General features: G+C 43.1%; 1 protein-coding gene across 1 annotated transcript; it reads right to left on the bottom strand.

Annotated features, from left to right (window-relative positions):
• Positions 1-7,719: 7,719 nt before the first annotated feature.
• On the bottom strand, positions 7,720-10,154 carry LOC143295251 (uncharacterized). Its single transcript, XM_076606831.1, has 2 exons — positions 9,154-10,154; positions 7,720-8,641 (listed from the first exon to the last, which is right to left on the bottom strand). Exons 1-2 carry the CDS (start codon positions 10,144-10,146, stop codon positions 8,396-8,398), a joined length of 1,239 nt encoding a protein of 412 aa, XP_076462946.1. The 5' UTR covers positions 10,147-10,154; the 3' UTR covers positions 7,720-8,395.
• Between the last annotated feature and the right edge of the window lie 17,388 nt (positions 10,155-27,542).

Here is a 27,542-nt window from a genome sequence, read left to right as displayed (position 1 = left end):
ATGCGGTAATATACGGATACTGGCGTAAGATTTCGAACCAAGTCAACGCATGTAGTTCAGTAAGACTGTTTTCAGTTGAAGACTTGTTGCATCAAAAGTTCCAAACAACAAAGTTCAAAGTAGAAAATCACCCCCTTAAATTACCTTGATTTTGGTTTTTGCTGTCTGGTGAAGTTTTATCCCGAAATGATGTAGTTTATCAGTTCACAAGACAGACGAAGTGTGGAACGAAACATTGAGGAGAATTGATGTGAAAATGGAGTGCCTGCAGTGTTTCTGAAAAATAAAATCATCCAGGGTGGGGGAATTAGTTTCGGTATTTTGGGTTCCATGTTACATATGTCATAAGGTTTTAAGTAATCATTAATAAAATACATAATTTTGCACAGGCTTTGTTTGAATGCATTGCATTGGCTAAGGATTGCATGATAGTTTAGGTATTTTGGGTTCCATGTTACATATGTCATAAGGTTTTAGGTAATCATTAATAAAATACATAATTTTGCACAGGCTTTGTTTGAATGCATTGCATTGGCTAAGTATCGCATGATAGATTCATTACTATCATTATTATAAATCCAGTAATTCAAACATCTGCGTCGGGAAAGTTAGTTTAGGTAACTTGGATTCAATGTTACACGTGTTACAAGAAGGTTTTACATAATCATTAATAAAATTTATGATCCATTATTATCATCATGATTATTATTTATATCCCACGCTAAATCGACGTCTACTGCGTCAGGGTTCGTGAGTCACATTTGCAAATACCGGTTCATTTCCAAAGAAAAATAAGTATTTCATACCATTCTTTTCACATCAAGACATGATGTTCAATTTTGCTATCATCTGCCCTCCATACTTTCCCAGTTTATTGTCTGGACAGAGCGCTGATAATGTTCATTGAAACTGAACCGGGTTAACACATATTTAGATATTTATATTCTACACGTTAATAAGCGCAGCATGGAGTATATCCAAGTTGTGCATTGCGTAAAATATCAACAAAATTGTACTTACGAACTAAATGATCCCGTGCTGCCTTCGTAAAATTCACCTTTGCAGTCGTTATAATACTGATTTCATTCTTTATGGTATGTCATGAATGGTAGGAAACTGGAAAACATTCATAAAAGCGGATTTGCGTCTTCTACCACTTAAGAAAAAAATAGATGAAATTGAAAATGTTTGTTTCCTTTTGACTCGAAAGAGCTCTGTTCCTAGCTTACTGTTCAGATTCAGTGACCTGCTCACAGATCAGCATCAGCGCGGCAGTAGTCAGTCACATGTACTGTACCTCTGGCGACCCCTTATACCGCGCTTGCGTAACCTTCGCCTGTGCTTGCCTTGCGACTCTTTGTAAGGCGCGCTCACACAGGCAGGAGGGGAGCGTATCGTTGTGCCGCCGACCCGTTGTGCCGACCCGTGTCTTTTGTCACAAAAAAGACAAAACAAGATGGGCAAGCCATACTAATAATCTCCCTTTTTATTTGACATTTGGGTCACAGTAACGTCACAAATGGCGCAACTGGGTCCAAACGTATGCATTCGCGAATCCTCATAGGCTACGACCTTTGTTTCAAATTTCGTAAAGATCGGTTCATAAACAGCCGAGAAAAGCTTGTTCAAAAATCATCGAATAGCGGGACGGCGGCATAACGGGTCGGCGGCATAGCGGGACGGCGGCATAACGGGTACCCCCCGGCAGGAGTAATAAAAATATTCGATTCTGGACATTAAAAATCAAAATCTACCTATGTTCCCGCCCCCCTATAGTGGCCAACTTTATATCAGTGTGATCAGTATGATTTATTCTATTTTATCGTAAAAAGAACGGTTTTGTTGCAGACATTTTGACCTGACGCAAATTTTAATCTAAATTCCCTGGCCTTCAGGCGACGCTGCTTGGTCCAAGCAGACAGCCCAATTAGGTCGGATATACTCTATCCATGGTCAGCCATGACCGAAGGAGGCCTACTACTATCAGTGATATTAGACGAGATAGAAAAAAAAAAGGGGTGGTGGTGGTGGTGGTGGAAGGGGGGGGGTGGGGGGGGGGGAGAGGGAAGGGGAAAATAGAACTACCCCAAAAAGTGGTGTGTGTGTGTGTGTGTGTGTGTTTCAGGAATGGAGTAGTGTGATTTAAGATGTTTGCAGCTCGACCTATATTCGCTTCTTGCTAAGTTGACCGCAGCGTGCCGACAGTGCACGTGCCTGCGTGCGTCAGTGTGTTCGTGCACGCGCGCGCATGTGGTCAGCGTTGTCTGAGGCCGCAATGGACAATGATCTGTGTACGGAGATTCGACAGCAATCCTTCGCTTTCAACCGAATCATAAACATCACAAACACAGTTCTCAACAAGAAACACCACGCTTGTCAGCAACTGATTGATTTCTTTACTGGATATGACTGATTGATAAACTCAATCTACCACTAGTCGTTATGGCCATCGTATGTAGTAATCAGATCTAAACACTCCACATAGTATGTAGCATTTCAATCAGATTAAAACACCCCACCTCGTATGTAGCATTCCAATCAGATCTAAACACTCCATATCGTATGTAGCATTTCAATCAGATCTACAGTCCACATCGCATGTAACATTTCAATCAGTTCTAAACTTCCCACATCGTATGTAGATTTAAATCAGATCTAAACACAACATGCTGTATGTAGCATTTCAATCAGATCTAAGCACTCCAGCTTCAGCCTCTCCTTGTATCTCTCGTTTTGTTACATACTGTTTAGTTTGTTCTGGTTCTGGATCTTATCCTTGGTGATTTGTTAAGAAATGGTGACACGTTGTCGTAACCATATCCACGAGAGAGAAAAAATATCTCCTGTTCCGTGACAAACTTCATTTACATAACACAGTTATCACAGTTGCACAGCATATATATGATAAACGATTTTGGTGATATAACACCGAATAAAAATGAAACAGCAGAAAATATCATATGTGTCAGTGACCCATCCTTTTCTTTTTCTTGAAAAAATGTTATGGGCTAAACTAAATAAATACCAACACAGATCAAAAGAAACTAGAGAGGTGGGAGAATGTGTACACGTAGGCAGAGAGAAATATTCTAGAACGACCAAAACTCATCTAAACCTGCATAAAGACGTACTCATCATCTTTAAAAAAGAAAAGAAAAAAAGATACCACTTATAATGACTAAACGCTTTGCTAACCATGACAGTGATTACCATTATGGCAACAACAAAACAGAAAGAAAAAGGAAAGAAAAGAAAAAAAAAGAGGAAAAAAAGAAGGGCACAACAGTTCCCATGCATCACGCAGTGCTCAGTATATTCCCAGGACTTCCGCTTCCGGTTGCCGATATCCCACAGAGGGTTGCTTCTTTTCATCTCTTCTCCGTACATGCACATTGTATTTATATTAAGTATATTCTTAAGTACCTATATAACTTACTGTAAAAAAAACAGAATCTCGCTTCCTCACAGTCAAAAGAATGTAATGTTGTTACCTTTATATTTAGCCACAGCAATTTCCTATCTACTGTTGTCAAAAATAGGATCACTCTTTCTTAGCCTAAAGAATATGCACTGACTAAAATAGAATCCAATTTCCCCGATAAGCGAGGGAAGAGTGGCTGAGAATGAAAACAGCGGGAGGAGAGGTTAACTTCCTCACACTCGACGCAACCAAAACACTAGTTAGTTCATGTATACTCTCTGGATTAGACTATTGTAACTCTCTTCTCATCGGTTGTCCACAAACACTCCTCAGACCACTACAGCAGGTACAAAACTCCGCCGCCAAACTGATTTATAAAGCAAAGAGATCCGCACACTGCACACCCCTTCTAAAAGAGTCGCACTGATTTACCCACAGAGAAAATAATCAAACACAAAGCCGCCTGTCTCTGCTACCATGTCGTATCTGGAAATGCACCCCGATACCTCTCTGACATCTTTCATATCTATGTACCTTCCCGTTCTCTTCGCTCTGCTGCCGATGATAGAACCTTCCGCATCCCAAAATACAAAGGAGAAAAGCACGGTGGTGGAACCTTTTCTTCATCTGCTGTTCTAATATGGAACTCTTCGCCTCACCATGTCCGTCACAGCCCCTCACTGCCTTCCTTTAAACCTAACCTCAAGACTTTCCTCTTCCAGCAGCATTCCCTTTAGACCCTCTCTCATACATGAAAGTAGTTAGTTGACTGTGTAGGTATATTTGAAACGCTGTATTGTGTGTGCGTCGAATGTATGCATGTTTGTGTGTATGCATGTATGTATGGATGGTGCATGTTTGTGTGTATGCATGTATGGATGGATGGATGTATCTATGTATGTAGGAGTGGAGTGCTGGCCTAGATGTAACGCGTCCGCCTAGGAAGCGATTGAACCTGAGCGCACTGGTTCGAATCACGACACAGCTGCCAGTATTTTCTCCCCCTCCACAAGACCTTGAGTGGTGGCCTGGACGCTAGTCAATCGGATGAGGCGATAAAACCGAGGTCCCTTGTGCAGCATGCACTCAGTGCACGAAAAAGAACCCACGGCAACAAAAGGGTTGACCTGTCAAAATTCTGTAGAAAACCCACTTCGATAGGAAAACCAAATAAAAATAGTGCAGGCAGGAAAAAAATGCAAAAAAATGGTTGTTGCTCTCAGTGTAGCGACGCGCTCTCCCTGGGGAGAGCAGCCCGAATTTCACACAGAGAAATCTGTTGCGCAAAAAAGAGTAACACAATGCATTGTACATATGAGATTGTATGCGCATATATAGGTTTATTGTGCATGCGTGTGAGCTGCGGGCTGAGTATGTCTCGTATGCAGTGCTTAGTTTTAGTGTTGGTTGTTTTCTTAATTCTGCTACGGAACTGATATAGACTTAGGAAAATTCTCAAGCCGGCAAACTAAGCGGTGCAACTCAGACCTCGAGCTTAAACAGGCAAATGGTGCTGAAAAATCAAGGGTCGAGGCTACATCAACAAGCAGCATCGCTCGCTAATTTAGGTCATTTTAAGTGCTTTTGGTTTCGTCATGAACGTTAACACTTTAGTTAACTGGTTGGTATACAGGATTACACATCTCATTGTTGTTACCATTGAAGAGCCGGGGGAGGGAGGGGGGGAGTTAACATCTAAAACGAAATCAGCCGTGAATGTGGTTTCGTGCGACATGGTGTCCGCGTTTGTGTCAGCAGGCCAGTGCCAGTTCCAACAGCCGATTTTACAGTGTCTTTTACTTTCTATTGAGAGAAGTGGAACATCTTTTTCCTGAACTTGTTAAAAATCGGCATAGACCGCACAAATCAAATTTTGCATCTTTACGGTCTCAAATTTGCATATTGTGATTCGTTGTTCAATATGACGGGGACACAAAGCAGCAAGACTGTTCGTCACAACAACAATAATAATTATAATATTAATGATAATAATAACCAAAAAGTCATCTGTGATCCACACGCCAAGAGCATCGCCAGCAAGCAACTGATATTATCTCGATGACCTAATTTCAAACTAATATTATCTTGCTGACCCCAAACTGCAAGTTTACTATGAACCTAAAGACGGCTCAAAATCAACAGTTCTTCTTCTTCTTATGCGTTCGTGGGCCAGGAACTCCATCATTCACTGTACAGAATTATTGGAGCGGGCATTCACGTGTATGACCGTTCATACCCAGCCATGCAGGCAGCCACACTCGGTTTTCGTGGGTGTGCAAACTCTCTGTGTTAATGTTTCCACAACCAACTGAACGCCGACACGGATCACATGTTCTTTAATGTGCGTATCTGATCTTCTGCATGCATACTCTCACGAAGATGGTTCACCGAGGCACCGGCAGATATGCACCTGTCTTGACCTGTGCACCCTATAACCCAACAGCACCGTGACCGGAATTCGAACCTAGGACCCTCAGATTTTAAGTCGAACGCTTTAACCACCGGGCTGTTGCTCCATCATTTGTAACAGTTATAGCTGGGCCTGGTTCTGAACTATAGGTGGGGAGCCCACCTACACAGCAGGAATAGTTCTGCCACACATTATGACGATCCCGCCGAGTTCCTTGTTCGGCCACGTAAAGCATAAAATTGGCCCACCACTCCTCCTGATCACAAAATTATTATACCAGCCATCTGAAATGTGACAAAAGCACAATTTAAAAGAGACAACATTTAAATACAAGCCACAATTCAAAGGAAAAAAAACACACACATAAAACAGTAAAACAAGCTGAACTAAACGCTCAGTCCACCCCAGAAGAGAAATGCACACTCTTTCACGTCCAGCTTACGAGGCAAAAACCTATCGACCAGGGCTGGATGGCATAATCGATCTTAGCAGCACCCTGTTTGCTTAGCATTAAGAACGTTCGTATGCTTGGGAAAGTTTTTCACACGAGGCAAACAGTGCTGCTAGGAGGATTTCCAGCTCTCAAGTTGCCTCAAGTTACACTAAAAAATCCAACAGACAGACAGACGGACAGACACAGATAGAAAGAGGAAAAGAATGAGAGAGAGAGAAAGAGAATGAGGGATATAGACACATAGAGATAGACAGACTGGGCGCAGAGAGAGAGAGTGAGAGAGAGAGAGAGATGCATTAACTGCCTTTTTACAGTTGGACTGAGAAGAAACATTGGAATGGGAAGTCAGCAGCATTGAACATTGCAGTCCTTTAGTCAGCACTCTGAAGGCAACTATCCGAACTCAGCAGACAAACATCCTGCATCTTGATTCAGCAATGTTGACTTTCATAACCTGAGCTGAAGCATAGCGATTCTTCCTGCAATTACTATGTACATGGAAACTGACATGTCGATAACAAATTAGTTTGCATAGTTTGAAACTGTTGTTTACAGACAGATAGACGAATAAATAAATCTGTAAATAAACACACTGACTGCATTTAACTGTTTTTCATGAACTGAAAAATAGATAAATGAATAGATTAATCGTATTTTGTTGTTGTTGATGAATGAATGAATAACATATATGCATTTAATATGATTTAGCTCTTGCTCATAAACTGACAGATAAATAAATAAATAAATAAATAGCATGTATGCATTGAATATGATTTAGCTCTTGCTCATGAACTGATGGATAATTAGATAAATAAATGAATAACACGAATGCCCGCTCTGAAAGCTAGGGACACATGTGGACTGATGAAACAAGGTCAAGCACGTGCAAATCGCGGCTGTCCAAAACGTGCCCATCATCACTGACTCATCGCTATGAACGACGCCGTTCAAATTTTTGCAGTGCAGTTTCCGGAGAACTCTCTAGCTCAGGAGTCCCCGTCGTCTTGCCTACGATCGGTATGGTCCACAAACATTGATGTGCGTCAGGAAAGTGATCTCACCGATTCCGTCGTCATATTTTGTTATGCTCGTGATTTTGCACAATATATGCCAAACTGTTCATATTTACTGAAACTCAAACAGCTCTGGAGACAAAAACAAAACAAAAACATAAAAATCGAATTTCAGATATCAATACATCTTCGTCGTTTTTGATTTGTGTTTCCAAAATACAGCTTGTGCCAAAGCAAGTCCAGATAAAAACAAGAACAACATCAACAAACTAAGAAAAAAACAAATAAAAAACTAACCAAAATAAACCCCATCGAATGTTGAATAATCGATACATCCGCGTCGCTTTTAATAATGATACCGACTGAAGGTGGGAGGTGGGGGTGGGGGAAATCAATATTTTTTCCTCATTGTCATCCTTTGCTTGTGCTGAAACGCGCCAAACTGAAACTTGCAGCAAACATACAAAACATAACGACGCGTGCATTGGCATGATCACCTTTAAACCAGGTATGCACAAAATCAAAGGCTAGTTTTGTCAGCCATCGGGGAAAAAACTGTACCAGCAAAATTATTAACAATAATTCAGCATGATTATTTTCTTGATTTTCAATGGGAACATGGATTGTCAGTTTCAAACGATAAAACAAGGTAGGTTAGATTTGAAATTTTATCTGATTTTATGATTGTATGTTTCAAATGGCGCACAAACACGTACACACAAGGAATATTCCTTTGAACATAATTCTTAGATAATGAGGTGCGTATGTCTGAAGACGTTTCAGAGACCGTCGTAATGTTTCTTTAGTCATGTCAATGGTTATCTCTTTGTCCGCAGGTTCTGAACTTGCCAGTCGAGTCGTAAGTATTTTTTCTCACCGGCCGTCATAGTGTGTGTGTGTGTGTGTGTGTGTGTGTGTGTGTGTGTCCGACGCAAAGCCGGCCATTTTTCTGGTCATGGTCTGGCTGTATTGCACTCGTCAAACATTGCCAATGATTATCGCTTTGTCTGCAGGTTCAGAACTTGCTAACTTGCCAGTCCTAAGGTTTTTTCGTGTTTGTTTTTTTTCTCAAGGGCCACCATTGTGTTTGTTTGGAGTCACACCATGTCAATGGTGATCTCTCTGTCCGCAGCTTCACACTGTTGATCCCCAGCCGGCTGTGGGGTCTGGTGGAAAACGTCGTGTTCGCTGACAAAGATGTGGGGTGGCGGGCTGGACGGGGAGAGAGGAGGAGGAGGGGGTGGAGGAGGAGGGGCGGATGGATGGCGGTGACTGGGGGTCTGCCTGGCCGTCCTGCCTCTTCCTCTCTCCGGCTGCTGGACACCGGGCGTCACGGCCACCACCTGTGGGGAGGGGGAAGTTTGTTTAATGTCTGATACACATACATTCAGTTCAAGCATTCATTGTCACATAGGAGGACTTTTGTTTAATGTTCCGTTAAACACGCTATTCAAGTATTTATTTTCACACATGAGGCATTTTGTCAAAACAATTTGTCCCGTTACACATACATTTAGTTCAAGTATTCATTTTTAAATTGGAGGAATTTTGTTTAATGTCCCTTTACACATACATTTAATTCAAGTATTCATTTTTACATTTGAACATTATCATTTGAAAACAAATAGTGTAATGTCTTGTCACATAAGGTTAAGTGTTGATTTTCGCTTTTGAATGTCAGTATATAAAAACATACAAAAAGCTAGGCGAGGAGAGGGGTGGGGTGGTTGTATGGTGAATGAGTTGAAAACAGGACAGATAGAGGTGATGGAATCAAAGATGAACATCTGAAAGATGAACAAAAAAAAATACTTCATGAATTAAAGGACTTTGTGCAAGGGGACCGCCCACTGACCTTCCTGTGCTGGGCAGTCCGACAGGATTGGCTGGAGCCCACGTGCTGTCTGCTGTGCTGAGCCACACTCCCCTCCCCGCGCCTTCCTCCGGTGCCAGACTCCGACTGGTGCGGCTGGTGCCAGAGGTTGTACTGTGGGGGCAGCACCATGGGTGAGCTGCCCTCACTCCGCACGCCTGCCTTGGGGTCGTTAATGTGCTCGGTCATGGAACGCTGTCTGGACACGCTGCGCCCCCTGCGTTTGGGCCACGTGTTGGACAACTCCTCGTTCTCCACGTGCAGGAAGGCGGTGGGGGGAGAGGCAGGAGGAGAGGCAGGGGGAGAGACAGGAGGAGAGACAGGAGGAGAGGCAGGGGGAGACGTAGGAGGAGAGGTAGTGGGAGAAGTGGTGTCCTCCCTAGTCTGGACCAGCAGGGGGTGTTGGGAGGTTTCTGATGATGGTTCAAGGGACACAACCTCCCCGCCACTGTGGACTTCAGAAATGACGTGGACCTCCGCCTGAATCTGCTGCTGGTGGTGTCCGGAACTGCCGCGACGGCTGCCGTGCTTTTTCCTGCTGTGATGGTGATTGTGGTGACGCTTCTGTTCTCTTGGTCGTGCCGGGTGTTCCTTCTTCTTGGGTTTGGCCAGAGGCGTGGTCATCTCCCGTATCTCCTTGGCCGCCTGCCGCATGGAGTCCATCAGGTCTCGGAGACTGCTCAGGTCAAGGTCGTCATCGTCAGCGTTGGCTTTGAGTATTTCCATAGAAGTGGAATGAACTTTGCTGGCGAGTTGTTTCTTGTTTTGGCTCGTGGCTTCGTCGGCGCTTTTGTCCCGACTGTTTTGGGAAGGACTGGGATTTGCGTCAGAAGACGTGAAGTTGGTAGACGTGGAGCGTGAAAGACTGGGGGAAGACGAAACTGCCGTGTCAGTATGGGCGTGCTGATGTTGGGGTCTGATCTGGTGACGAGTGAACTGGTGGACTGATAAATGACTGTTCTTCATTTCCGTCATCTCTATCTCTTGACCACATTCTTCAGGTTTATGCATGCTAGGTCTACTTTTCATGGTATTGGGAATGTTGTTGTTCATATTAGCAGTACGAGACATATATAAATCTTTATTTCTCCCCCAAACTGTATACAACTTACGAGTCCCAAACTGGAATGATAACCAGGACAGCGAAGTGTACTCTTCACTATGACGTCAGTGGAGGCTGTCTTTGATATGCAAACTAGGGGGTCACGTGAGCTACGTGCGCAGCCGAGTCCATGGTGGTGGCTGAGGGCAGAGGGTGAGTGACCTGTCATGGGCAGGTGAGGGATGAGAGGGGAGCAGGCGTCACTCCCGTCCCCAACACGTCATCCAGGCAGACTGGCGTCACTCACCGAGTTCCTGCAACATCAAACAGCGACACTGACGTCAGCTGATCAGCTGGGAAGACAGGTTGTCACAGTGGAGACTGGCTTTGTAGTGAGGCCGCCTGTCAAGAACACAGTGAAACAACCAGACACGGCATACATGAGAAAACGACCAACACTTGGAGAAAAAAGTGTGCGTGCGTGTATATCACTATATATAATACTGTGTGTGTGTGTGTGTGTGTGTGTGTGTGTGTGTAAGAGAGAGAGAGAGAGAGAGAGAGAGAGAGAGTGAGAGAGAGAGAGTGTTCTCCCTAGCCAATGGAGACGTCTCAAAAGAAATACTTTAAAAAAAAATTTATATTAAAAAAGAAAAAAGCAAGACTGGAGAGAAAAAGAACGGGAAGAAAACCGAAGGAAGCCCAGGGGAAGAAAGACGTAATTACTGTTGACTGGTTAGTTCACACGTCCTTGCTTCCCCGCATTCTCACCCAGCCAACAAAACCTTGACCCTTGACGTGAAAAACAATCCGTGATCGATCGACTAAAAAAGAAATATCTAGTACAAAAATATGGCTTTATTGACTCACTTGTGTAAACAAAATGAGTCTATGTTTTAACCCGGTGTTCGGTTGTGTGTGTGTGTGTGTGTGTGTGTGTGTGTGTGTGTGTCCGTGGTAAACTTTAACATTGACATTTTCTCCGCAAATACTTTGTCAGTTGACACCAAATTTGGCATAAAAATAGGAAAAATTCAGTTCTTTCCAGTCATCTTGTTTAAAACAATATTGCACCTCTGGGATGGGCACCAAAAAAAAAAGAAAGAAAAAAGAAGCCTAATTATATGCAAACTGCATTTACTGTTATATTTATATTTTTTGTATTCTCTAAACTTGGCACTTTGACCTCTTATTCTGACACAACAGCAAGAGGAGTCATTATTATCATTTTTTGTTCAAACAGGAACTTCTTTTGCTAAGCATGGAATTTTTATTTATTTTGCAAACGTTTTGGTGCAGAGGGTAAAAAAGGGAAATTACTCTGTAATTAATGCTAGGGGACGTAATTTATCACAAGTGAGTCTTGAAGGCCTTGCCTCTCTTGTTTTTAATCTTGTTTTGTTGTTGTTGTTTTGAGTGTTCGAACAACATTCACGTGAGTGATTTATTTTTTCGTTATTGAAAATACGAATAGTATGGTGCAGTCTCTATCTCTGTCACTGTCTGTCTCCCAATGTCAGTATTTTGCAGACGCAAACCAAGGAAAAGACTTTCAACATTTAAACAGATCTGACAGAAGAACAAAATGAGACGAATGAACAGATGGACAGACAGAGGAAGAGAGAGAGAGAGAGAGAGAGAGAGAGAGGGTAGGGCGGGTTGGGGAGGGAGACAAAAAGGATCAACAGTCTCGTCTTCTCCCCACCATTTTTCTTTCTCTTCAGACGATAATTGTTTCTTTTTCTTTCAATGAACCTCGCACAGATACAATATATAAAAAAAAAAAAAAATCCCAAAGAAACTTGCATTCACATGACACCTTCAGTATAAATCGACAACACAAAAACATGGTTAAGACAGGAGCGCAGTCTGCCTGAATATTTAAAACCGATCCTAATGCGTCCACCCGTTTCGCAAGAGAGGCAAACAATACTTCATTCTGGCGTGTAGCGTTCCACGTCAATGGTTTTGTATTCAGCCTGTCTCCCCAGTTGCCTTCAGAAGATAAAACACTCGAGGAATTGATTTCCCAGGTCTGTAACGACTTCCTGCAAGCGTTTCATTAAATCGAAAGCAATCTACCGCTTTCTATATACTGGTAAATGGATGCCAAGTTTGTTGTTGTTTTTCCTCCTCCAAATGTACCTTTCAACCGACCAACTGGTATGGCCATTGTAACTGATTATGATCACGATGCCTAATGCGTTTTATATTTTTGCGTCAGTTTATAATAAATAATAATAATAATAATAATAATAATAATAAAATGTAGGCTTATATAGCGCAGTACCCCATCTCAGATGGAGCTCACCGCGCTTTCCAATAAAATATACAAGTTTACGGCTAAGTGTCGTAAAATCTGTACAAAGTCTACACAGTTTCACACGACAATGACTAAAATATACAAATGTAAAACTGACAATATATATATATATATATATATATATATATGTGTGTGTGTGTGTGTGTGTGTGTGTGTGTGTGTGTGTGTGTGTGTGTGTGTGTGTGTAAACTGACACAGGCGCCATCACAGTCTAAAATCACACAGGTGCAAATCTCAGCAAACCAAACCACGTCACATTCACCATTGTCAAAAATAAACACCAGGGAACCAGGTATCATGAAAAGCACACCAAAATCATCACAGATGCATACAGATCAACACAAAGAGCACATCCAGCAACAAAAATCACAGCAAACATATGCAGATGGAAAATTTTCAGTGAGAAAAGTAAAGTTTAAAAATATATGTTTTGAGTGTTCTCTTGAATGTGGGTGTTGGGGTGTAACGGAGGTGTGAGGGCAGTGAATTCCATTGTTTAGGTGCAACAAAAGAAAAGGAACGTTCACCATAAGTTTTAGTACGAATCTTTGGAATGGACAATGTGCGCTTGTCATTTGAAGAACGGAGCTGTCTGGATGGTGAATAGACAGAGAACGTAAGTCTGAAAGATAGACAGGACAAGAATCAGTAAAGAAATTGTGAGGACTGAGAGTTTGTAATGTATTCGTGCTTGAATGAGCAGTCAGTGAAGGAAAGCGAGTTGGGGAGTGATGTGTTGACGTTTCTTAGCTTTGATAGTGAGTTGTGCTGCAGAGTTTTGAACTTTTTGAAGTTTGTCAATACAGTGTTTGGGGCAGCCAGCAAGAAAAGCATTTCCATAATCTAGTCTAGGTAGAACAAAAGAACAGACCAAAGTCTTTGTGGTTTCTGTGGTTAGATATTGTCGAATGGAGCTGATCTGTCGGAGTGCTGCAGATGCTGACCTACAAATGTAGTTGATTTGTATGTCAAGTGTCATGTCATCAGAAAGCATGTAACCAAAATTGTGTGCAGATGCTGAGAAAGGTATGTCTGAGGTCCCTACCAGGATAGATGAAGGCTTAGGCAATTCAGAAAATGAGCGCTTTGAGTGAATAAGAAGTGCCTCTGTCTTATCATTTAGGTTGAGTTTGTGATCTGTCATCCATGATTTGACATCTGTGATGCGTGACTGTAAAGTCTGTATGGTTTGAACTATTTCTGTAGGTTGACATGTTCTATAAAGCTGTGTGTCATCATGAAATATGAAACATATTTATATACCCCTACGGGGTTTCCAAAAATAAGTGTTTTGTTTTGCCTTTCCGTGCCTTCTCTTGCCTTGTCTTGGAAAAGTATGGACTTCACTGTTTAAACCCCTCTCTTCTTCTCCACAAAATCGTATCAGGGGTTCACTGTCTGTGAATATGTGTGTGTTGTGAATCTCATGGTCTTAGTCTGACCGTATTTTGATATTTTGAACACTGAAATTACACTAGAAAGTTCTATTCTTTCGTTGTCATCGATCACTAGAAACAAGAGAACACGGTTATACACAAATCAAGCAACAGCAGTTCAGTTAAAGAACATAAACAAAAGAACCGGTTCGCTGCAGACGGGGCAGAGATAGACATCAATTATTCACCTGGGACAAACAAGTGCGCTAACCTTTGCTTTTCTTTGTTTTTAAACTGAAGACAAAAGTGTTACAGCTTCAGTTCAGCCACTCTTGCTTTAGCACTCCCCACGTGCCCAACATATATTATCATCATTATTATCATTGTTATTTTTATTATCAGTACTATTATTGTTGTTCTTATTGTTGTTGTTATTTATTTCTCTTTTTTGTGCCCAAGAATTTCGGACATTTTCTTTTCTGTATTTTGATGATAAATGGTGTTAATGGAGGTGATGACGATGCAGCTATGGCGGCCCATACAGGTTTAGGACGTGACTGTTTGACAAGGCTGTACTCTCTTAATGTATCCTCGCGGCAACCAGGCCGAGATATATAGACACCTGCAGTGTTGGTAAGGAAATTTGAGCAACACTCCCGAAGACGCATCCGTGAAGCGTGCACTGAGTGGGACTGAATGAAGAAAACCTTCAATATGTATGAATATATACAATTTTGGTGTGTTTCTTCGGTATGTAAGATAAAGCCAATAAAGAAATTATTTGAAGAGTTCCTATTCCATTGTTTCATCTCAAATTGTGCAATAATAAATTCAACGGCAAAAACATTTTAGATCAGTATGCTGCGTCTGAGTCAGACAAATGTTTAGTAACAAACGTCATCATGGAAGTAAGCCAGTATTAAGTGTGAATAATACATGCAACAGAACCTCGCTTTCTATTACACCATTGAACATAGTCCTCTCAACTTATATCACAGATTGACATCAGTTTACAGTTGGGCCAACAGCAAAGTGAAAGCTGTATGATCAATGGCTTTTCCACTGCAATGGGAAGTCATTTACAGCTTAGTCTTTTGTGAACGACTCTCTCAAACTAGGAGGTGAAATTGCACTGGCTCTCAGTCCTGCAGCCTTGGGGGCTAGGTGGCCTTTGGGAACCATCCCAACGTTGACTGTCCTAAAACCCACTTGGCCGAGAGAGTGGGGATGTAACTGAGGCAAGACACTCTCCACTATAATCAAATTCTAGCCCACACAGTCGGGACCGCAGTTGCCTCCTTTGCTGTACTGATGGTCATAGTCGGACACGACTGACTATCATACATAATATAAAAACCTTTCAAAACAGAAACAAAGAAAGATATACAAAAAAGTCTCATGACGCACAAAAAATATCTTGAACTAAATCAAAATCGATAGCATAGAAATAAATAAATAAATGCATATTGCATAACTGACTACTTGTTGCAGAGAAAAAAGAAAACGCCAAGAAACCAGTGTCTGGTTATGATGTATACTTGGTTCATTTTTGCAGCGTCTATGTTTTGATTTTATCTGAAAATGCATTAAAAGACTGTTGTTGTTCTGGATAGAAGAGATAAGATGTTGAGAGTACATTCTAAGACACACCTTTGCACCCCAGTGCTGTATAGTCGGAGTAAATTTTTTTTTTTTTTTTTTTAATGAACTTGTTTCATGTTACATTTTCAGGAATTTCGAAATATCAACAATCACCGGATCAGAACAGACTTTCCAAAGCTCACTTGAGAAGTGGCGGAATCACACATACACAGACGCATCCACACACACTCACACAATAACACACCCACCATCCCCCTTTTTCTTCCCCTGCCACACACGCTGACAAATATGCTGACTGTCCCAATCATTTGTTGTCACGAATATCAAAAGTGTAGCCTAAGAAAAACAAAAACAAAAAACAACAGCAAAAAAAAAAAAAAAAAAAAACACCTGCGGGGAAAAACGTTATGGTAGACTCAAGAACAACATCATAACATATATATATATAAATTATAAAATGGTCGAAAGTCAAATAATTGTGATCACCACAGTCAAAACTGCAAGTGTTTGGACAAAACAAACAAACAAACAACACAAAAAAAATCGACTGCTTTTTTTTTCTGTATTCGCGGATTGAATCACATAATTCATTTGTACAATTTTGTAGGTTTGTTTGTTGTTGTTTTTTTTAAAATGTGTGTATGTATGTATGTATGTATGTAGGTTGATAGGTAGGCGCGTGCGTATGTGTAGTAGTAGTAGTAGTCTTCAATTCAACATCTTTCCACTTTACGTCTTCACGTGATATTAGACGGGGAAAAAAGGGAGGGGAGGGGGGAGCAGGGGAGAAGTGTGTATGTGTGTGTGTGTGTGTGTGTGTGTGTGTGTGTGTGTGTGTGTGTGTGTGTGTGTGTGTGTGTGTGTGTGTGTGTGTGTGTGCGTGTGCGTGTGTGTGTGTGTGCGTGTGTGCGTGTGTGCGTGTGTCTGATTGGTGAATAGTTTCCAGTTTATGAACATTTTTTTTTAATACACAATAACTTAAAACTTTGCCATTTTGCTGGTGTAGTTCCCTGACATTGCTCCACGATGCTTGTTCTAGTAATCGGAAGCCCTCTTGTGCAGATAAAGGTAAAGTTCCCTGGATCCCTCTTCGTGTTTTCTTGCAGCCCTGTTAGTTCATTCATTACGGAGAAGACCAAGGTGTGAAGGAACCCAGCAAAACGTAATATGTGTTCCTTTCAAACTCAAAAGATGTACAATGTGACTGATTTCTATTATAGCCTTAGACTTGTTCTTACAATTTGATGAGTTTAAAGCATATAATACGGATTTGGAATCAACGCAAAATAAGACTTGTTTGTAAAAGACAAACTGGAAGATCAAGAATATAATTTAGAGCCTTAAGAACGTATGTGTATGTGTATATTATACTATATATGTGCGTATATGTGCATGTGTATGTGTGCGCGTGTGCACGCGCGCATGTGTGTGTGTGTGTGTGTGTGTGTGTGTGTGTGTGTGTGCGTGTGTGTGTGTGTATGTGCGTGGTGTGTGTATGTGTGTAACAATCGATCAATCAGTTTGGCAATCAACATTCTATCTATGCATCCATTATTAGTCTATTTGTCTATATTCCCAATAACTATAACAATTTCAACACCAACAACAGCGACAATGAATCAGGAAACAAGAATAACAGTCAAAACAACAACAGCGAACTTGATCAGCTACAGATGTATACGCTGCTCATGTGCTTCGATCAATACTGAACAAAATCATTATAGCAATAACAATAACAATTGCTACATCGTCTTACAACAAGAACAACAACAATACTGGACCAAAACAGCAAAAGTAGTAACAACACTTAAAAAGTTCATGGACTTATTTCGTCAGACATAAAATTTATGTACTGTGTTGACTGATCAATACCGAACAATATTATGTAAACAACAATAGCAATAATTTACCCCCCCCCCCCCCCCCCAACCCCAAACAGAAATATAACGATGTTGGACAATTACATCAATACCATAAACAAAAATGAACTGAAAGCTATTAGCGTCTTTCGTCAGTCTCTGAGATAAAAATCATAATCAATAAATTATGATATGCTATAGTCCTGTGCCTTCCATTTGTAAAGAAGAAGAATTCGCGAGTCTTTGTGATTTCCTCATTTCATCTTTGCATCTGTGCATTTTATTTATGCCACTTATGAGCAGCTTGAAAGACATGCAACTTGACATACATAGTCTTCCAAATTCACCCGCTTTCCAGAGATATTCAGACCTATTAGTATTACGCAGGCTGTCACATCTGTAATTGTCCTCGCACCATCTCAAACCTGCTTTCACTCACGACAAGCATCGACCTTCAGTTTTCCCACATCGATATCACACTTACCTTTACTCTTCCCTCCAACATGGACTCTACAAAAAACAAAATTACAGAAGGAAAAATCTGCCCAGAAACAGCGACGAAGGAAGCGGAGCAGATCTCTGTCATCAGAAAACAGGACGGCCAAGTTTGGGACCAAGATGGCGGCGACGGCCCAAAAGGTTGTTACAGGGGCAGACGATTGGCGTCACACGGTACCGTTGTTGGCAGACCGGTTCAAAGCGGCCCGTGGCCTCTGCTGGGAGGAAGAGTGGAAAGGAGGGGAGGAGGGGGCGTACCGGTGATAGGCGGGAAGGTGTGGATGTGTGGGGGCTGCTGCAGAGGCAGCAGGAATGTGGCCAGATCGATAGTGCTGACGTTATAGATTCAGGCAGGTAGATCAACAGCCTGCCCGGATCTTGGCATCGGCGACACACAGGCGCCTGAAAATGAGTAAAGGAAGGAGAGACTATTTGTTTTCGTTTTCTTTCTACATATCTGAAGATGACAACAATAATGTTGTTGCTGTTATTATTGTTGATGCTGCTGAGGCTGAGGCTGATGGTGGTGATGATGGTGTGCAGGTTTCTTCACATAATAATCATGCAGGTAATAATCATAGTAACTTTTCTAATGCGCAATATCCAGTACTAACGCTGCTCAAAGCGCCTTACATGAACGAGCTAGATATAAACATAGCATAAAAACATTACAACAGCCCAATCTAATGCCTTCACAGAACTAATCAAGAAGCACAAACCACCAAACAATAAAAAATATCAAGCAAATGAAGCTTAGATTAAGATGAAATACATTCAATAAAACACATTTAATAAACACACACACACACACACACACACACACACACATGCGCGCGCACACACACTTGCACGCACGCACACACACACGCACACTCACACTCACACACACATGCACGCGCGCGCGCGCCCATACACATTAAATATATCAACTGCACTAAAACAAGATCACATAAGTATTAAAATTTCTCTAGCATAAAACTCCATGTGGCGAACAAACTTTGGACTATCCATTGTGCTGAGTACACAAATGTTTGCGGAAAAGGTGCGTTTTCAGTTCTGACTCAAAGGACTAAAGATCAGGAGCATTTCTGAGGGACGATGGCAAAGAATTCCAAACTTGGGGCACTTGAGCCCTAAAAGACCTTTCCCCTGCACATTTTAAATTAGTTCTTGGGACTTTAAGTGACCTTTCAGAACTGGATCTTAGCGTTTTGCATGGTTCGTACATTTCCAGCACAGAGGTGAGATACGGGGGAAGAGATTCATCAAAATGTCGGAAGACAAGTGTCGCTAGTTTATAGTGAATACGGGACTCTATAGGAAGCCAGTGTAACTGATGCAAAAGAGTTGTGACATGGTCAGATTTCATTTTAGCTAGGACAAGCCGTGCAGCATTGTTCTGTACAGTCTTTAGTCTATTAAGAGAGGAAGATGGTAAACCTGCTGGAGTAGAATTGCAGTAATCTAGTCTGGACAGGACAAAAGAGGAAAACAACTGAGCCATGTTTTTCTCTGTGAAGTATTATCTGACTGAGGCCAGTCTGCGAAGATGGAAACTGCATGAGCGACACAGGGATGAAATGTAGTCAGCCATGGTCAAGGTCTGATCAATATGTACACCTAGGTATTTAGCTGATGACACCTAGGTATTTAGCAGGGTATGCAAGACCTGATCGCTCGCAGCCTGTGCACAACTCAAGCACGTGCTGTGCGGGACATTCTGTCAATTTGAAAATTATGTTTTGAAAAGATGCTTAAAAAAGCAACACGTCAGGATAGGAGTTGGGGAAGGGGGTGTGGGAACGTTGTTTAGTTGTTGTACAGCCTGCAAAGGTCACAGTGTATGTGAGGTGCCCTGTTATGTCATGATAACGAGAACAGTAATAACAATAAGAAGTTGTTGTAGTAGTAGCAGCAGTATTAGTAGCAGTAGTAGTAGTAGTAGTAGTATTGTTGTGGTTGTTGTTGTTCTGCTTTTGTGCCTCCCATCAGATTTAACAGCACTCACACTTTCAGAAACGAGAGAAAGAAAACTTTGATGAACTGCTGTCTGAAGAGACCCGTGAATTGCCGTCTGAAGAAGGAGGCTCGAAAGCAACAATACCACCACCAACAAAAGCAACAACAACAACAACAAAAACAACAACAACAAAACACTTTCTGTTAATGGCCGTCTGGAGAAGAAGGTTTTAAAGCAACAACAAAAACAACAAAAACATCTTCTGTGAATGGCCATGCGGGAAAGGAGGTTTGAAAGCAACAACAATTAAAACACCAACAAAAACAAACGAATGAAGGAAACAGCAGTGGTAAATTCCCCATGTCTTAAAACACGCACAGATCTTTACAAAGTCAGCGGACTCCTTGCACGGTTCTGAAATGGGAAACGTATCATATCCTGTGATCTGGTGACGGCCTTTCTGTCTGTGCCTGGCCACATCAAAGCGGATTGCGGGGTACAAGTCGTCCTCTGATGTCAGGGAGCTTTGAACTTACGCGTGACAGATTTCCCCATGTAGGTTTTTTTGGAAAAGAATGAAAGAAGAACAGAAGACAGCTGGTGTAGTGATGTGGTGAAATGCTGGCCTTTGGACACACACACACACACACACACGAGACAGGCTATAACCGCAGACAGGTGAATGTGAAAACTCACCAATGCCAACATTCAACACGATTTGTGCAGGCTACAGTGACGACACTTTACGGCTGCAAGCGAACTGGTCCTGGCGTGGCAAGAAACGGCAAAATTCCTGTTTGTTGCTTTGTGTTCTCGGCCAGATTTCTAAATGACTCCCTAACCAATTTAAATCGGAGTGGTCGCAAAACAAAGAGCTCAACTCACCTTTCTAATGAGTATAGATTAAGTGTTGATTATTAAAGATGAATTTATAATCTTGATTTAAGTCACCTGAAACTGAGCACTTTTAACGAGTTCGCAGCTGAAAACTGCTAATTACGTTAACTCAGTTTAACGTAGGAAAACACTATGGTACGGATTTAAAGAAGAAATGGCGACAATTCTGCCAGTATATAATACTTGTAGTTTACTATCCAGTGGAAGAGATAATTAGTCAAATCGTGTGTGTCAGAAACAGAGATTTCAAATTCGGCCAAGCATGCCGGCTACGCCAAAAGTGTGAGGTAATTGTCGTTAAGTGTCGACAATAAAAATCTGCTTTGTATCTTTAAGTGCCTGATGTATTCTCATTCCAACACTGTATGTGGTTTTAGTTACCACAAGCAACCACATACAGAACTTAAGAATGTATCATTGCATGTGACAAAAAGACAAAATGACATAACCCTCAACTTATATGTATACCAACTTCTTTGCACAAACTTGTGACAATTCTATGCATGTTCAACAGATGATGAATCATTTGTATTTGTATTGTATTTGTATTACTCTTTTTGTCCCAACATTTCTCTGTGTGAAATTCGGGCTGCTCTCCCCAGGGAGAGCGTGTCGCTACACTGACAGCGCCACCCATTTTTTGAATTTTGTTCTGCCTGTGATTTTATTTGTTTTCCTATCGAAATGGATTTTTCTTAAGAATTTTGCCAGGGACAACCCTTTTGTTGCCGTGGGTTATTTTACGTGCGCTAAGTGCATGCTGCACACGGGATCTCGGTTTACCGTCTCATCCGAATGACTAGCGTCCAGACCACCACTCAAGGTCTAGTGGAGGGGGAGAAAATACTGGCGACTGCCGGTGTGATTCGAACCAGTGCGCTCAGATTCTCTTGCTTCCAAGGTCAACACTCCACTTAAAAAGTTAAAATCGTGTTTCTTTCTTGTTGTTTTTTATACAGCCTTACTTCAAAGCGCGAGGAATGCATTTCTTTTTTTTCCCCGAACAGATCAGATTTTGTTGATTTATTGTTTTTTGTTTTTTTGTGTGTTTTTTTCCACAGACTCCTCAGGAACGCGAAGGGGGGCGGGAGGAGAAGATGGTTTAAGTTGAAAGGAGCAGGGTGATGGAGAAGAGAAAAAGGAGGAAGGGAGGAGGTGGAGGTTTGAGTGGGTGGATGGGGGCGGACAGAGTGGAATGCAGAAGGTGAACGGCAGAAGAGGGGTGGGTGGGGTGGGGAGGTGGTATTGATTTGTATTGTAGTGTGCAGTGCACCTGACGCTTGGAGTGTCGTGTGGAGAGGCTGCACGTCTTGCCTGCCTGCCTGCTTGCCCCTGACAAAAGGTGTCAGTGTTACTGGTGACTGCCGTGCATTGATCGGTGCGTGTGTGGGGGGGCGTGGGGTGGTGGGGGTGGGGGGCGGGAGGGGGGTAGGGGAGGAGGCTGTGTGTGTATGTATGTGTGGGCGTGTGTGGGCGTGTGTGTGTGTGTGTGTGTGTGTGTGTGTGTGAGAGAGAGAGATAGAGAGTTTGTGTGTGTATGTGTATGTGTGTGTTTGTGTGTGTGTATGTGTGTGTGTGTGTGTGTGTGTTTTGTTTGTGTGTGTGCGAGTGTGTATATGTGTGTGTTTGTGTGTGTGTATGCGTGCGTGCGTGCGTGCGTGTGTGTGTGTGTGAGTGTGAGTGTGTGTGTTTGTGTGTGTGCAAGAGTGTTTGTGTATGTGTGTGTGTGAGTGTGTTTTTGTGTGTGCGAGTGTGTGTGTGTGTGTGTGTGTGTGTGTGTGTGTGTGTGTGTGTGACACGTGCGTGCATGCACAAAAGGTGTTTCTGTTTTTGGTGATTGCCGAGCACAAATGGATGTCTCAACAAAGCATTTCACGTGATGGTGGCATTTGTGTGTGTGTGTGTGTGTGTGTGTGTGTGTGTGTGTGTGTGTGTGTGTGTGTGTGTGTGTGTGTGTATGTGTGTGTGTGTATGATAGCTTATGTGTGAGTCTGTGCGTGGTTGCGTGTGTATGTGAACACAAGTGCGTATGTGTGTGTATGTCTTCTTCTTCTTCCATTAATGTTCAGCGGTCATAACTGTGACCATTACTAACATTTTTGCAAGTGCAAGTGCAAGTGTGCGCTCTTAGTCGGAATTTTGTACTCATAGTCCTTATCCGTATGCCATTAATCATTAGTTGGATAAAAAAGAAAAAAAGTGAAGGATCTGGTGTGTGTGTGTGTGTGTGTGGGAGGGGTGCGGGGGTGCGGAGGGCGGGGGGTCAACTGTGCCTGGGGAGCCCTCAATGCCCTCAAGCAGAAGGCGTTGCAGGAGGGGGCCTCGACGACATCAGCTGGGAGGGAGTTCCAGTCGACAACGGTCCTCGGAAAGAAAGAATACTTCCTGTTGTCAGGACGGCATCAGATTCTTTGCAGTTGTTGGTTGTGGTTGCTGCGACGACCACTTCGAGGCTGCCGCTTGAGGTCGGCGCAGGAGACGCAAGCTTGATCGTTGAGGATCTTGTGGAGCATTGCGAGTCTGGAGCAGCAACGTCGTTGTTGGAGCACAGGCCATTCGAGAAGTGTCAGCATGTCTGTAACACTGGAAGTGTTGCGGTAGCGGTTGGTGACGAATCTGGCTGCCCTTCGCTGGACCTTCTCAAGGGTTGTGATGAACTTGTCGGAGTTTGGGTCCCATACAGTGCAGGCATACTCCACAACTGGACGAACCATTGCTTTGTAGGCCAGCTCTTTGGTACGGCTGAAGCACACCTTCAAGTTCCTTCTCAAGAAGCCCAGTGTCTTGTTGGCCTTAGCGAAGATGTTCTCGATGTGTGTGTGTGTGTGTGTGTGTGTGTGTGTGTGTGTGTGTGCGTGCGTGCGCGCGCGCGTGCGTGCGTGTGTGCGTGCGTGCGCGCGCGTGTGCGTTTTTTTTGTGTTTTTTTCCAGTCGTGTATGCGTGTTTCTGATCGCTGGAACAGCCAGTTTCTGGGAACTGGCAGAACGTAGAAAGTCACATCAGCTGCCGGATATGGAATGTCAGCAACCTGGTTATGTTATGTGAACGATTGACTTCTTTTGTGTGCCTGCCTACATTTAAAATCAATGGTTAATTGTGCATGTTGTGTGCGTGTGTGTGCGTGCGTGCGTGCTTGCGTGCGTGTGTGTGTGTGTTGTTGTTGTTGTTGTTGTCTTCAGTTTAATGTCTTTCCTCTTTGATTATAGTGGAGAGTGTCTTGCCCAAGTTACATCCCCACTCTCTCGGCCAAGAGGGTTTTTGTACAGTGAAGTCCATACAATACGAAAACCCTACTGTGTGTGTGTGTGTGTGTGTGTGTGTGTGTGTGTGTGTGTGTGTGTATTTGTGTGTGTATGTGCCCATGTGTATGTGTCCTTGTGTTTGTGCGCGCGTATGTGTGTATATGATCATGCGAGTACGCACGTTATCACCAGTGTGTGATAGAGTGACAAGCACAGAGAGAGACACACACGCGTGTATGAGCGGGGATCAGCTCTGTGATTCCCCAGGTGTATGTCCCCCCAGGTGTATGTCCCCCCCAGGTGTATGTCCCCCCAGGTGTATGTCCTCCCCCAGGTGTATGTCCCCCCCAGGTGTATGTCCCCCCAGGTGTGTGTTCCCCGAGATGTATGTTTTCCAAGATCTATGTTCCCCCAGGTCTAGGACCACTGCTGACCACAATTGATCACGACTCAAAAGTGCTCAGACTGCGTTAATTTGTTACATCTTTCCATTAATATGCCGTAGCAGGTGTTTGGCCACTGCTTAACCACTACTGACCACTGTTGTGCACTGTCAGAGTTATACTTGCATCACTTTGTGACGGTATGGTTAATCATTATCGGGACGTCGTGGCAGTGCTTGACCATTGGCTGACCACTGTTGACTACTGTTGGCCATTACTGATCATTCTTGCCACTGCTGACCATTACTGACCACTACGCAAAAATCTTCAGATTGTGTTGTTTTATCACGTTTGTGCATTATCATTACGTCTTGACCACTACAGACCACCACTGTTCACTGACCACTGCTGACCGCTAACCACTCCTGACTAATGACCACCACTGACTGTTGCTGACCACTGACCACTGCTGACCAGTACCCAAAAGTGTATGTGTGATTAAACATAGGCCTGGGGGAACATAGTCCTGGGGGGAACACAGACGTTGGAGAACATAGACATGCTCCCCATGAGTGCGTGCGCACGCACATATACTGACACATACATGTGAGTACGCACGCTGTGACCAGTGTGTTATATACAACAGACAGACCGACCGTGTGCCAAGCACAGAGAGACTCACACACGCGCGCATGAGTGCGTACGCACGCACACGTACGCCTACTTACACATAGGTTTTCATGTGGGCACGCACACTCGCGCGCTCGCACACACACACACACACACACACACACACACACACACACACACACACACATACACATGTACACAAACACACGCATACACGCACGCACGAACGAACTCACACACACACACACACACACACACACACACACACACACACACACACACACACAAGGGGCAGAGAGAAAGGAAGAGAGCGAGACAGACAGACAGACTGACAGACAAGAGGGGGAGGGAGGAAGAGAAACAGACTGGTCCACTTTCATGGAAAAGGAACGAGTCCATTAATTTCACGCTCACAATAGAACAACTGCGTGGGCGGTAAAATGGAAATAAAAGGCTGCGAAATATCAATATAGCTGAAGTGAAGACAAACAGTAACACATAATTAACACTATCAACTACCGACTGTGTTGTGTTGGCAAATTTCGTTACCTGACAAAAGAATAAAATAAAATAAAATAAAATAAGTAAATTAGATTTATAAATAAACAAATAAATACATAACGAATGAACAGATGAATAAATTTTTAAAAAATCAAATTAGAACTGAATTCAAAGTTTTGACCACATTTCAAAACGTGACAATTTGACCTCTTGATCTCCTTCCCTCCGGAAATGAAACATGTCTGCTACTTTCTTGTCAACCACGGCCAAGCAAAGAGTAAACAACTGCCCAAACAGTGTGAAAGAAAAACTTCTATTGCAGACAGAGCGAGTTTATACATCAGCCAGAGACGGCAAGTGTTTATTTTTTTTTAAATTGTGCAAGATCTGGAAATCTTCTGAAACTGCGAAATCGTGGTGTTAATACGAAATCAATATCAAGGCGTAACATTTTAACATCCAAAACGACAAAGGAAAGTGACACTGATCACGTCTGAAAAAATTATGTCAAGATCATCTTGATAAATGTTGTGAACAGGAGTACTTTTATGACTACCAGGTGGATAAAAAGCGTCCACGGGTTAGAAAAAAGGGGATATTTTCTCAGCTGAAAGTTCAACATGTGACTAAGAAAAATATTGATAATCAAGTTAACAATGCCAGTGAATAGTGCTTGTCACACTGCCAATCGGCTTTTTTTTTTCTCTATTTTTTCACCTGCGAACAGTCGTAGCCAAGACTGTTTTGGAGACAGGCTCACGAAAACATTGGTCTGAAACGTGAACAGCGGGTATTTTACTGATATTTTAGATGCCCCCGTTGTTTCCCTTCAAGGTCTGACCAGCGCGTTAGATAAGGATTCTGCTTCAATCTGTTTTTAAATGGATGTGGTGGAGCGAATGGATCTCCAGCATTGACGCCTACAAGGCGATGGTCTGTCCAACACTCGGCGCCACACATGGTCTTTGTTACACGTACATCTTGCCTATCCCTTTTCCTGACGATGACATAATCGATGAGATGCCAATGCTTTGAGCGAGGGTGCATCCATGACGTCCTGTTACGGGTAGGGAGGCAGAAAACTGTGTTGGTTATCAGCAGTTCGTGCTCTGCACAGGTCTGAAGCAAAAGCAATCCATTTGGGTTGCAGTGGCCCACACCGTGCTTTCCAATCACTCCATCCCAGGAGATGTAGTCAGAGCCAACTCTAGCATTGAAGTCCCCAAGAATGATGAGCTTGTCTGCTTTAGGGATAGCAGCAATGACAGAGTGAAGGTCCTCGTAGAACTTCGCCTTCACTTCATCCGGGTTGGTCATGGTTGGGGCGTAGGCACTGACAATGGTGAGGTGCTTCTGGCCAGATGCCAGTGGGAGTTTCATGATCATAAGCCTATCGTTGACTCCCTTTGGGATTCCAGCTAGCTTGCTGACAAGTGCTGTTTTTACTGCAAAACCAACGCCAGCCTCACGTCGCTCTTCGCTTCCTCGTCCACTCCAGAAGAAGGTGTAACCAGATCCCCGTTCACAGAGCTGGCCTTCACCTGCAAGCCGAGTCTCACTCAAGGCTGCGATGTCAATGTTGTATCTGGCGAGTTCGGATGCAACTAGTGCCGTTCTCCTTTGGGGTCTGTCCGCGTTATCTCTGTCCAGGAGAGTCCTTATGTTCCAAGCACCAATGGTGAGAGGAACGATCCTTGCTTTTTTCTTTTCTTTCTTGTTGTTTCGACCGCTGATGTAGGGTCCCCGCCAGCCGCGGTATGCTGGCCAGGGTGATATGGAGCAGGCAATTTTTAGGGCACCTTTTCTAGCCCCTTCCTCATGCCAGGGAGGTGAGCAGTGCATTCCTAAAGAGGGCTGCTCAGACGCTCAGACGGCTGCCGAGCTCCATCGCTGCTCCTGTCGACGAAGAACGACCCTATGGCCTGAGCCGCCTGCGTGCAGGTCTGCGACTGCGACTGCCAGTGTACCCACACCTGTCGTTTCGTCGCTCGCCTGTCGCCACAGGACTTGGGGGTGATGAAATGATGAAGGATGAAAGGTCATTTTGGATGACTGATG

This window comes from Babylonia areolata, chromosome 20 (assembly GCF_041734735.1).
Source record: "Babylonia areolata isolate BAREFJ2019XMU chromosome 20, ASM4173473v1, whole genome shotgun sequence".
In the NCBI taxonomy this organism is placed as follows: Eukaryota; Metazoa; Mollusca; class Gastropoda; order Neogastropoda; family Buccinidae; genus Babylonia; species Babylonia areolata.
Note: the sequence above shows the minus strand (reverse complement) of the source record. Positions and strands in the feature narration are given on the sequence as shown.

Bases quoted from the DNA above. Each gene is read 5' to 3' on its own strand.
- LOC143295251 (XM_076606831.1), bottom strand. From the start codon at position 10,146: ATGACGGAAATGAAGAACAGTCATTTATCAGTCCACCAGTTCACTCGT. The intron at 8,642-9,153 runs GTCAGTGGGCGG...CCCTCCCCACAG, and splicing joins GGACTGCCCAGCACAGGAAG to GTGGTGGCCGTGACGCCCGG.